The 12,425-nt window shown below is 39.3% G+C and overlaps 1 protein-coding gene across 5 annotated transcripts in view; it reads left to right on the forward strand.

Moving 5' to 3' along the window:
* The window catches only part of HPS4 (HPS4 biogenesis of lysosomal organelles complex 3 subunit 2), a 72,368-nt gene that overhangs the window by 24,508 nt on the left and 35,435 nt on the right, over window positions 1-12,425 (forward strand). For 4 of the 5 annotated variants that reach the window (XM_089651729.1, XM_089651728.1, XM_089651733.1 and 1 more), the window contains 3 exons: window positions 6,559-6,672; window positions 8,163-8,257; window positions 9,346-9,412. In XM_089651729.1, coding sequence (XP_089507855.1) covers window positions 6,559-6,672; window positions 8,163-8,257; window positions 9,346-9,412 — 276 coding nt within the window. The remainder of the gene's footprint in view (window positions 1-6,558; window positions 6,673-8,162; window positions 8,258-9,345; window positions 9,413-12,425) is intronic. The other variant, XM_089651731.1, reaches the window with a different exon arrangement.

Below are 12,425 nucleotides of genomic sequence, written 5' to 3' on the forward strand. Positions count from 1 at the left end.
AAATCTTGAGTGGAAAATGCCAATTGGTGATAACCTTACCAAAAAAGAAAGAAAAGCTCTTAAAGAACTAAAAGAGACCAAAGATATTGTCATTAAGAGAAGTGATAAAGGGGGCAATGTAGTGATTTTGAATGAACAAGACTATGTCAGGGAGGTGAAGCGCTTATTGAGTGATTCATCCACATATAGGAAAGTGACTGCAAATCCTTTCCATCTGGTGGTTAAAAAATTAAATTCCATTTTGACACTAGGAAAAGAAGTGGGCTTGTTAACTAAGAAAGAATATGACTATTTGAGAACTGAAGAATTCAATCACCCTACGTTTTACATTATCCCTAAAATACATAAAAACCAAGAAAACCCTCCAGGTAGACCTATTGTTTCAGCCATTAATGGTCCCCTAGATAAAACAGGGAAGTATATAGATTTGTTTCTTAAGGATATGGTTCCGAATCTCCCCTCCTATGTGAGGGACACTAAGGATGTGTTGGCTAAGATTGAAAATATGACCATTAAGGATAACTCCATTCTAGTGGGAATAGATGTGGAATCACTTTACACCTCTATCCCACATGAATGTGGCGTGAGATCAGTTTCCTATTTTCTTGAAAAAACATATCCTACTTTGGGAGGACAGAATGAATTCATTAGTGAGTTATTGGAGTTTGCTTTAAAACATAACTTTTTTCAATTTAACAATACCTTCTATCAACAAACTAGAGGTACTAGTATGGGAGCACCATGGGCTCCGGCCTACGCATGTCTCCATTTGGGGTTTTGGGAGGAAGAGGTTGTCTTTAAATCATCAAGATTTCTTGCTAATGTCCAGATCTGGTTAAGATATATAGATGATGTGTTCCTTGTGTGGCAAGGAACATCTGAGGAATTAAAATCATTTTTGGGAGAGTTAAATCAGAACTCCTTCAATATTGGACTTACATATATATGTGACGAAAGATGTATTTCTTTTCTGGATCTGGAGATTAGACTTGAAAATGGAAAACTCCTCACTAAGACATATAGGAAACCTACTGCTGCCAATACCCTATTAGAGGCAAGAAGCTACCATCCACGTTCACTGATCTCAGGGATTCCAGTGGGACAGTTTTTGAGATGTCGGAGAAACTGCTCAAACATCAATGATTTTAAAATGGAAGCTCAGGATCTCTATAGAAGATTTAGGGAAAGGGGGTATTCCCACTCCCAAATTAGAAATGCTCGGAGACGGGCATATCAAACTGATCGTGAGGATTTATTATCTACCAAAAAGGAAGTGAAGGCTAGATTGAGTGATCAGCCTGTGAGAATGATTACCCAATTTGGAGCTCAATGGCAAGATGTTAAATTAATATTGGAAAAACACTGGAAGATTCTTACTCAATGCCCCAGGTTGAGCAAGATTGTAGGTGAACGTCCCCAGATGGTAGCAAGAAGAGCACCAAATCTTGGTGACCTCCTTATTCATTCAGATTATCAACCATTAAAACGAACAACATGGTTAAAATCACGTACCAAGGGGATGTTTAAATGTGGAAAATGTCAAATCTGCAAATATGTGGATCGCACGGATTCCTTTTATGATTCAGGAAATAACACTCACTATAAGATTCAGAGTCTTATAAACTGTTCCACAGTAAGGGTATTATATATCTTAACCTGTCCCTGTAAAAAGATGTATGTAGGTAAGACTAAAAGACAACTTAAAGTAAGAATTGGTGAACACTTTAGAGATATTAGATCAAATGATCCTGATAGTAACCTTGCCCAACATTACGCTAAATATCATGGAGGTAAACTGGACGGCACTAAAGTAAAAGGTTTCTATGCACTGCACTTCCCACAGAGGAGAGGTGATTTTGATAGAGAACTGCTTAAAAAGGAGAAACATTGGATATATAAACTTGATACACTGTACCCTAAGGGGTTAAATGTGGAGTGTGATCTCCAAGTGTTTTTGGAAAAATAGGTTTATGGGACTATGTACCGGTGTTGGGAATATTAATGAAAATATGGATGATCTTATGATATGAGTTTTTTATATAGCTCTAAACAATGCAAAAGGACTTACTATCTGGCTAAATGTCCCTTAATACCTTCTGTCTCTGAACAATGACCATACCATAGGATGGATGTTAAAAAACTGGGGTATTTCTGTTATTATGACCCTCATGTGAATTTTCAGATTATATTGCCATCTTGTGGTATTTGTTGGTATTTTCTGATAATTGACATTGTCTCCCCCAAAAAACCCGATTCAGTAGATGGAATTGTTGATTCTCTGATTTACTGCCATGTGGCGGTTAGTTGATGGCATTTCTTAGTTTTTCTTAATGGCTGGAATTGCGATAAACCTGTGTATATTGGGAATATTAACGTAAATATGGATGACATTACGATATGAGTTTTTTATATAGCTCTAAATAATGCAAAAGGATTCACTGTCAGGTTATATGTCCCTTAATACCTTTCGTCTCTGAACAATAACCATACCATAGGATGGATGTAAAAAACTGGGGTATTTTTGTTATAATGACCCTCATGTGAATTTTCAGAGTATATTGCCATCTTGTGGTATTTGTTGGTATCTTTTGATAATTGATATTGTCTCCCCAAGAACCCGATTCAGTGGATGGAATCCATGATTCTTTGATTTATATCGCCATCTCCTGGTTAAAGTGTGATAAAAGCCCCAACAGACTGGTATATGTAATTTATGACCTTTGACTAATATATGTTTTGGTTAAAATATCAAGCCTCTCCCCTCCCTGTGGACTCCAGCCGCCTGCCTTTTTAATTTTAATTAAGACCAGTAGCTGTGCTAAGTATTTAGCCCCCCCCCTTGTTCTCTTCCATTAGGAACAACTGCAGGTCACCTCTTTTGCATTAATGGGTGGGTCTTTACCCACTATAAATAGGATATTGAAATGCAGCTGTCCCATTGGTCCTGACGAAGCTGAGTGAGATACGCCCATCGGCGAAACGCGTTGACGTCATACGTCAGATACGTCACTTCCGGTCATGCGCACTAGGTGGAACGCACGCTGACCCATAAGGAGGAAGCCATCTTCACATGCCATGAGGCAAGCGTGAGCAGTACAGGCGCTGAGAGGGGGCTGGAACCCGCGGTATATCGGCGGATGTCAGCGGTGGTTCCTGGGCCTCTGTGGCCGTGTTTGGCAATATCCATGAAGGACATTTCTTTCATTCCCTTTATCCACGGCACAGGTGGTGAGTGGATTGTTACAGGACATTAGATATACGGTCCTCTGTGATCAATATGACCTACATATCTTATTGAGTGCAAGCTCTGTCAGTGACTTCCCACATTATTTGTTTCACTACAGGATGGGGACATTATGGTGCTTTGTGTAGGATACAGGACATACCGCATATAGCTCAACAGGCAGAAGATTCCTTGGGATATGTTTTGCTTTTCCTACAAAGGGTGGTGTGTAGTCCACATACAGTGGTGAAGACACCATTTCAAGCAGAGTGCTGCAATCTGCACCTTTTCTCCCATCCTGGGAATAAATGGGGCTTATTTCCATTCAAGAGCTTTATGATACAGCTGTTCACATAACAGATGAACGGGCCCCAACCACGTGTGCCGGCACAGGAATGTATTGCATCATATATGTGACATTTATGTCTTTTTCCAAACAGGCCTGAGGCTTACTGTTCCCCTCTTTACGCTTATTGTGCTTACCGCATTTCATACATGTGATATACGTATATCCATAGTATAATTTTTGGATTCCCTGTTCGGGATTCACCATTATGATATTGGTGTAAATTCATTATTCAATATTATGGTATACCTATGGTATAATTTTTGGATACACCTCTTCAGGGAAGTGTTTACCTATGTGTTTGTACTACAGAGATATTAGACTCTTGCAGTCACTTTTTCTGTTGCACATACATTTAGACCGGTCTTGATGTCATTTTATATGGTTTTAGGTCTGTGTGTTATTGTCTCATACTGAGGTGATGGTAAACCAGGGCGAATGCCCATATGTCATATTTATATCTGTGTAATAAAGCATAATTTTTGGAAAATTTTCTGAGTGTCACGGTCTGTTCATAATGTAGCCGCTTTTCTGTGAATCTCTTTTCACAAACTTCCCTTTTTTGAATGTCTTTTTTGGCTACTGAATGGAAACCAAACATTGGGTGACACGATAACTTAATTAACAACCTCTTAATAACTACCTATAATATATAGGCTTTTAGTGCTACCCTTGATCTTGTTAACCACTTCCAGACCGGACACTTTTACCCCCTTCCTGTCCAGGGCAATTTTCAGCTTTCAGCGCTATCACACTTTGAATGACAATTGCGCGGTCATGCAACACTGTACCCAAATGAATTTTTTACCATTTTTTTGAGACAGATAAAGCTTTATTTTGGTGGTATTTATTCACCACTGGGATTTGTATTTTTTTTGCTATGTAAATGAAATGTCCAAAAATTTTGAAAAAAAGTGTTTTTTTTATAACATTTTGCAAATAAATAATATTTCATCATAAATCTTAGCCAAAATTTATTCCGTTATCTTTTTAGTAAAAAAAAAAAATCCAAATTAGTTTATAAGCAAAAATTATAATTTTTAAACATTTTTTTTTACATTTTTATTTTATTTTTTTATATTATTTTTTATTTATTTATTTTTTACATACTGTCACCCTAGCAGTACAGTGTCACCATGGTGACACTGTATTACTTGTGGGGGGTGATGAAGATTTTTTTTTTTTTTTTTTACACTGATTGCTTTTACACTCATATAGGATGTAAAAGCAATCATTTCTCTTTCTCTCTGTGTGCATTCTTGCACTCATTGAGAAGTACTGAGTGAGCTGTGATTGGTCACAGCTTGTCACATGGTACAAGGCTTTTGTGAATAGCCTTGTACCATGTGACCTCTGTGATCATTCACAGATTTCACACGTAGTAAACAATGATGTCACAAGTGACATCTTGCTTACTACTTTGCATGTGATCACTGATTGGCCAATCAGTGATCACATGATCGGGACCTCGTACAGAGGTCCCATCCGACGATTGGTGTTTCACTGTGTCCAGAGGACACAGCGGGCACCGGATCGTGGTGCTGCGCGCTCCCAGGGAGCGCGCACAAGCAGGGTGCGGGGAGGCCGTTTATAAACGGCCACCCGACCCTGCAATGCCACCGTCCGGCCGTTTATATGCAACGGCCGGTCGGGAAGTGGTTAAATGTCACCCATCAGTGCCACCTATCAATGCCAGTCAGTGCCACCTATCAGTGCTGCCAATCAGTGTCACCTGTCAGTGCCACCTATCAGTGTGCATCAGTGCCATATATGAGTGCTGCCTTTCAGTGCCCATCAGTGATGCCTGTCAATGCCCATCAGTGCCACCTATCAGTGTCCATCAGTGCAGCCTATCAGTGCCCATCATTGCAGCCTCATTAGCGCACATCAGTGAAGGAGAAAAATCACTTATTTACAAAATTGTTTAACAAAAACTAAGAAAAAAAAGTTTCTTTTTCCAAATTTTCAGTGGTTTTTGGTTTAAGAAAAAATAAAAAACCCAGAGGTGATTAAATACCACCAAAATAAAGCTCTATCTGTCACAAAAAATTATAACAATTTCATATGGGTACAGTGTTGCATGACCGCGTAATTGTCATTCAAAGTGCAAATCGCTAAAAGCTGGAAATTGGCCTGGGCAGGAAGGGGGTATAAGTGCCCTGTAGGCTAGTGGTTAAAGATTAACACGTATCCATCAATAGCAGGATAGTAGATATAAAAGCTATCCCGAAGGATCCAGACGCAATTTTTATTAAGTGATATATGTAATAAAAATGTTGACTATAAGGATTAAAGCGGAGTTCCAGTCACGCTGGGAAAAAATAAAAGCAGCAACAAAAACTGGAGCTGCTGACTTTGAAAAAAACCAGCATCTCACCTGTCCCTCGATCCCGCTGTGTTCCATCCACAGTCCAGTTCATCAGCCGCCCTGTGTTCCCAGCGCCAGCATCTTCACTGTGGGCACACGGCTGTGACAGCTCGCGGCTTCGCAGCCGAGTGCCCACTGCGCATGCGCAAGTAGCGCTGCACTTTCTGAATGGTCCCGTAGTTTTCTGGGACCTGGCATGTGTCCCAGAAGACTACAGGAGGGAGGGGGGGAAGACAACGTCCGCTTCTGATCACCTAGGCGATTGCAGTGGGAGTGGGTACCTGACCATTTCAGGTACCTGCTCCCCAAAGGTGCCAGTCCTTAATGGGGAATGGGGAACCAGTCTTTAAAGCCGATCTTCCACTTTTGGGTGGAGCTCCGCTTTAAGGTGACTGTGTCTACACAATCTGATTGAACAATCTACTTTAGATCTACCTTCAACTATGTTGTGCAAGGGCCTACAAATTAAATAGGTTGTTTAGGTATGTCTTTCTGTGACATAGTTTTGGTAAAAAAGGAGATTATACAGAGTGTGTACAATCAGATTGTGTAGTGTATGACCAGCTTTAGCAGTATTCAGTAGTTGTAATCTGTTTTTAACACTATTTAGTTTCCTCTCAGGTCCGTTCTCAGGCAGAGCTGAGCGAGGAATGGAACCTTTACCTGGAACACATGCAGAACACTCCTGAGTTACACCGAATCTTCAACTCCCTCAGCCATGTGGACAAAACCAAAGTATGGGTTCCAGTTATGTTGGACTATCATCCCCAGGAACTGACTAAGCCATATTCTTCTTTGTAAAGAGCTCTGGAGATTATAGTTGATGCTATGCATGCACTGCCTTTCCTTTCAGCTTGCTGAAATGATAGATTTGTTAAACATCTCTATTACAGATATTGGCAGTGAAGCAGTGGTTATCAGTCTTTCTGGCATATGGCTCTTTGCCCAGGGACAAGGAACAATGCTCAGTTGGCAAACTTCCTAACCTGTTACTGTAGCAACCCAGAGCTGGCTTTTAAATAACTGTCAACATTGTTGCATAATTATATTTACTGTAAACCCTATTGATGATATCTATGTTCTTATGTTGGGATAACATTTTTTCACAGCTGTGACTGTTTTGTACTAGAAAGTGTCAGGACAGTCATTAAATTTTACATATGCCATGTGTGGACACGTTATAAGTAGCCTTATGAAAATACATTTACATCCATGACAATGTCTAACCACAAAAAAATGCATTTTTAAAGGCTAAGTTCACCTTTGAAATATATTACACCCTTATTTAGGGTGTAGCATGTAATCTGTTCCAGCTCGTGTCCTACTCAACCACCCTCACCTTCTCCCCTGTGACAGTGAGTGGGGGATCCTCTCCCCACAACTGCTGTCATGTTTTAAAATCCGTGCGGCTCTGAGGGTCTCTGCTCGCACAGCCACACATTCATTCACAGGAATCTGTGAATGAAGAAAATAAAAGTCCCGTCTGTCATCACAGCAGACAGATTGTAGTTCTTAATGAAGTTTGTTGACACTTCCTCCAGCCTGTACAGAGGTTCGGGCAAGAAAGTTGGAGTAAGTGACTGCAAGAGCCTGACATTCAGTGATTGTGAGTGCAATGCTTTGCAGGCTCTTAGTGGAAAAAATAATAAATGCACATTTTTTTTTTTCTGCAAAAATATGTGCTTTTATTATATTTTCCTATAAGATGAACTTAGCCTTCAAATCCTTCAATCTGTATGGTTGTTTCTTTTAACTGAAGCCTGACTATTTGCATGTAATGCCCTAAGCACAAAGGCAATATTTAATTGGCATATTGGCTTCAGTAAGCATTTAAATGCTTTAAACAAGTTTCCAGCAGTTTTCTTAAAGTTTTGACTGTACCCTTTAGCAGATTTTATTCAGGGTCAAGTAGCGTTAAACATGTAAAGCTACTTCCAGTTCAGGACAATGACCTTTACATTCTGTGATTATTAGTAACTAATAGTCAGTGGATGTAATCTTCAATATTTTTACTCATGAAGCTCCTGTTGAAGCTGATGTTCTTTCTACTGATTACAAGCTGCCATGTCTGTAAACAGGGGACCAGCCAATACTATGCTGTATGCAAACATGGGAGGGGGGACAGTTCACAAGCTTCACTAATGAATATGTCAGAAGTCTATGCAGTGTAAAAATATAAATATAATTTTGTTAGCCGATCATTCTTACCCCATTATGTTATGCAGGTGGATCCGCTTCTTTTACTGAAGGCTGCACTCATTCTGCAGACTTGTCAGCGCTTCCCTCATGTCCTGGCTGGCTGCATTATGTATAACAATCGGTAAGGCAAACATCCTTTAACTTTTGTTAATAGAGCATGTTATGTAGACATCTTGTTCTGTACGGTGGAATGTAAAATAAATCTGTGCTGAGAGAAATATGGAGGCTACCGTTGCTTGCATTCTTTTGAAAATGATAGTTGCCTAGCTGTCATGGTGATCTTTTGGATTTGAACATTTCCAAGCCACTGACCAGGTATGCAGTATGCAAAAATCAGAATTTCTGCTTAATTGTTCCAGGTCAGTGACACAAAGGACTGAAGCCATTGTATAAACAATACAAATAAAATACAGCTAAAATAAGGTACTTGCTCAAACATTAAGAGCACCATCAGACTACTCAGCCTGCTGCTTTAGCTCATCAATTTAACAGTAAAATTCCAGGACCGGGACAAAGCTTCATAAAACCTTTTAATGGGCCCAGGGAAAATGTTTGTGGATGATCTTTTTCTCCAAAGAACATCAAATTGTAGCATATTTTTACATAAATTGTGATAATAATTTGTGAGTTTTTGTTGATACAGATATTCTTTTGTGTTGTAAGTTGATATCACTATTATTACATTTTTTTTATCTGAGTATGTTTGGGGCAGCACAGTGGCTAAATGGTTAGCACTTCCACCTGGCAGTACACGGTCGTCGGTTAGAATCCCAACCACTGCACCACCTGCCTAGAGTTTGCATGTTCTCCCTGTGCCTGCGTGGGTTTCCTCCGGGTACTCCGGTTTCCTCCCACACTCCAGAGACATGCTGGTAGGTTAATTGGATCCTGTCTATATTGGCCCTAGTATGTGTATGTATGAATGTGAGTTAGGGACCTTAGATTGTACGCCCCTTGAGGGTTAGGGACCGATGTGAATGTACAATATATATGTAAAGCGCTGCGTAAATTGATGTCTCTATATAAGTACCTGAAATAAATAAATGTTTGTTATCCTTCAATCACATCAATATATCGGTCCTGAATGCTTACTATTTACCTACTATGTTCCTATGATAATTTGTGTATCTTATATTTTACAAATAATAAAAACTTTCTAACAAATGATAAACTGAAAGCAAACAATTTATGTTCTATGTTTTTTTCTAGGATAGTGAGTACACAGCTGCCTCCTTCTTTGACTTCCAGGATTCTAATACAGAGACTTATACAAGCTGTAAGTACCCTGGAAAGTATTGTATTTATAACTAACTGTTAAAACACAGCTAGACCCAAAAACAATGTATTGTATGGTAGCTCACCAGTCCTTAGATACGGTGGCTACATTTGTTTTCTTTGTTTTTATGGCTTCTTTCCCTTCATTTCCACCTGTTTTTTCTGCAAATAACCTGTTTCTTGCCCTTGTATTCTCCACTGTATCTATGAAGGGAGCCATGGTTGTCACCTAGGCTGGCCTTTAAACAAGTTTGCCTCTATTCATTTCTATTACATAGGAACAGAGAGATGAGTAGTTTACAGATGAAAGATATTGCTTCATGCTTTCTGGTCAGCTTACAGCAAGTGACAAGGACACAACATTTTTGCCAAGATAATTACTGCAAATGTTCTTAGTCGGGTAAAAAAAAGGGAAAACTAAGGCCCCATGCACACTAAACTTAAAAAACTGCCAGTTCCCTTGGAAGAACAAACGCTGATATAGAGCATTTTTGTACACAGTTTAGGCGAGTTTAGTGTTTTTTTTGCCAGAAAGCTCCAATCAAAAACGCAAACCGGAAGGTCTTTTTTTTTCTGCCTCTAAACGTTGAGCCTAAATGCCTCTAATTATCCTAATGTGCATGGATACATAGGATAACACTGAGCTGCTTCTACAGGCAAAACACAAAACTCCTGTAGAAGCAGCGATTTGTAAGCCAGTGTGCATGGAGCCTAATGCAGACGCCACACTGCAAGACAGACAAGCTGCAATATCACATCTCTGTTCTTGGGTTTAGTTATCCCTTAAATTAGAAGGAAAGGCTAAAGAACAAGCCTACTTTAAAATGTTGCTTCCCCATTGCTCTGCATACATGTTAGCAAAAAATTGCTGTGCTAATACCTCTTCTTTTTTTTTTTTTTATTTCCAGAATTTTTTCTGCAGCCACATGACCTCAAAGCCCCAGCTCCTTACTGTTAGCTTGCAGCTGATAGGAAGGAATTCTCTCCCCCTCAGACAACACCTGAGGCAGTGGGTGATGTCAGCACTCTAGTTGATTCAGCCCCATTATCCAATTTACACAGAGGAGCCAAAGCTTTGTGGTAATGTGACCCAATGGTAAAACTTGGGATTTTCACTATCCATAACATACCAAGTCATGATTTGTTGTAATTGTACCAGAGTAATTGCACTTCTTTAAATATAGCATACGTACAGTATATCCAATTTGGCTAATTTATAAGATATTATGCTGTGCTACCTAGCAACCTGTCAGAAACTAGCATTCATCAGTTTAGAAAGCTGCTAGGTTGGGTTCTTCTAGCACTATTCAATAAAGTTATTGTATAGGATATTTTTTTAATAACAAACAGGTTTATACTTACCTTCTCTGTGCAATGGTTTTGCACAGAGCAGTCCCGATCCTCTTCTTCTCGGGTCCACTGCTGGCGCTCTTGGCCCCTACCCCCTGCCGAGTGAAAGAAAGAAGGAGATCGATATATAAAACAAATCCTGACATTAATTTGTTAAAGCTGTGTCAGTGATGATGTAATATTATAGAAAGGCATTCACAGACTGCAGATCACAATTCACCAAAAACAACCTGCTGCATATAGATGGATTATTAAAGTGTTACTAAACCCACAACAGTAAAATCATTCTGTATATGCAATAAGGCATGCTTGTTATACTCACTGTGGAACCTAAGGGGCTAATCCTCTGCATTGTGTAAAAAGGCTGTTTGATCCTGACTTTTCTGCCCCTCCTCTTGTTCAAATGTCCACGCTGATAAGACAGACTGAACCTGTAGCCCTTCTGTGCATGCTCAGTTTAGTTTGTATTGCTAGAGTTTTTTGTTTTTTCTTGGGAGAGTGCATGTCATCAGCACAAGGCCAATCAGTACTGTCCAGACAGAGGTCAGGGGTTTTGCATCCTCCTAGTGCAGAAAGAAAACTCCTCCTGCAAGCTTTAACCAGTGCTCAGTTGAAGTCAGAAGACTGCTCTAACTGCTGATGAAAAAAGGTATTTAGCAGTTTATATTTACTAGAATAATTGCACTTCCATGTTCTGTGTACTGTGGGAGACCAGATATAGTGAATGTAGGGTCCTGGGTTTAGTAACACTTTAACAAGAAATGATAATAAAAGAATAACCAAATTGTTATTTATCTATATATCCCATCTATGATTCCATCTATCCCATCTATGATTTATTCCTGAGGGAATTCCAGTCTGTAGAGTGAAGATCCATGTAGCTCCTTTCTCTAATAAGATCTGATGTACATCTCCACCATTTGCTGGTCTTTTAGCACTCTCTATGCCATGAAATCTAAATAAACTCATGTTGCCACAGTGAACATCTCTAAAATGCTTGGAAATATTAGAAATGTTCCTCGCATTAGGATTGCCAGCATCATTGTAATGTTCAGATATTCTGACACTTAGAGGTCTGATGGTGCAACCTATATACTTTAGGATGTAAACTGTGCATTCCACCACTTCCACTTTCCAGTCACAGGTTGGGGAGAATACCAAATTGTATTACTGGACTGCAGAAGAGAACAATCAGGTCTGCAGGATGGTTTTGACAGTGTGTCAGTGTGGAGTAAATCTCAGGAATAAATGGAATCAAATACACATCCTTTGGTGTATCTAATCGGTAAGCTGTTTGCCTGCAATGCAGCTTTAAATAGCAGTGACCATGTGCTGTACCTTCTACAGCCACAGATCATTTGGTGGATTTAAAGTTGGTTACACTGAAGACAATGCTCTTTTTATGATTAAATGACCATATCTTTGGTATATCATATAGTACATTTATACCTAAAAAAAGAGCTCATATAAACATCAGATTCTTTGATTAGCATCCTACACCCTACATATTGTAAGCCATTTAGTCATTTTCTTTTTTAAAAATCAACTTTTAATGAATTACAAGAGGTATTTTAGATATTACTTGAATAACATGGGTAGTGAAAATTTTCAGTGTAAAGAGTGGGCCTATTTGTTAATGGTCCAGCTTAAACATTTATCCTTCT

This window comes from Staurois parvus, unplaced genomic scaffold, assembly GCF_062004578.1.
Source record: "Staurois parvus isolate SC_StPar_1 unplaced genomic scaffold, SC_StPar_1.0 ptg000661l, whole genome shotgun sequence".
Lineage (NCBI taxonomy): Eukaryota > Metazoa > Chordata > Amphibia > Anura > Ranidae > Staurois > Staurois parvus.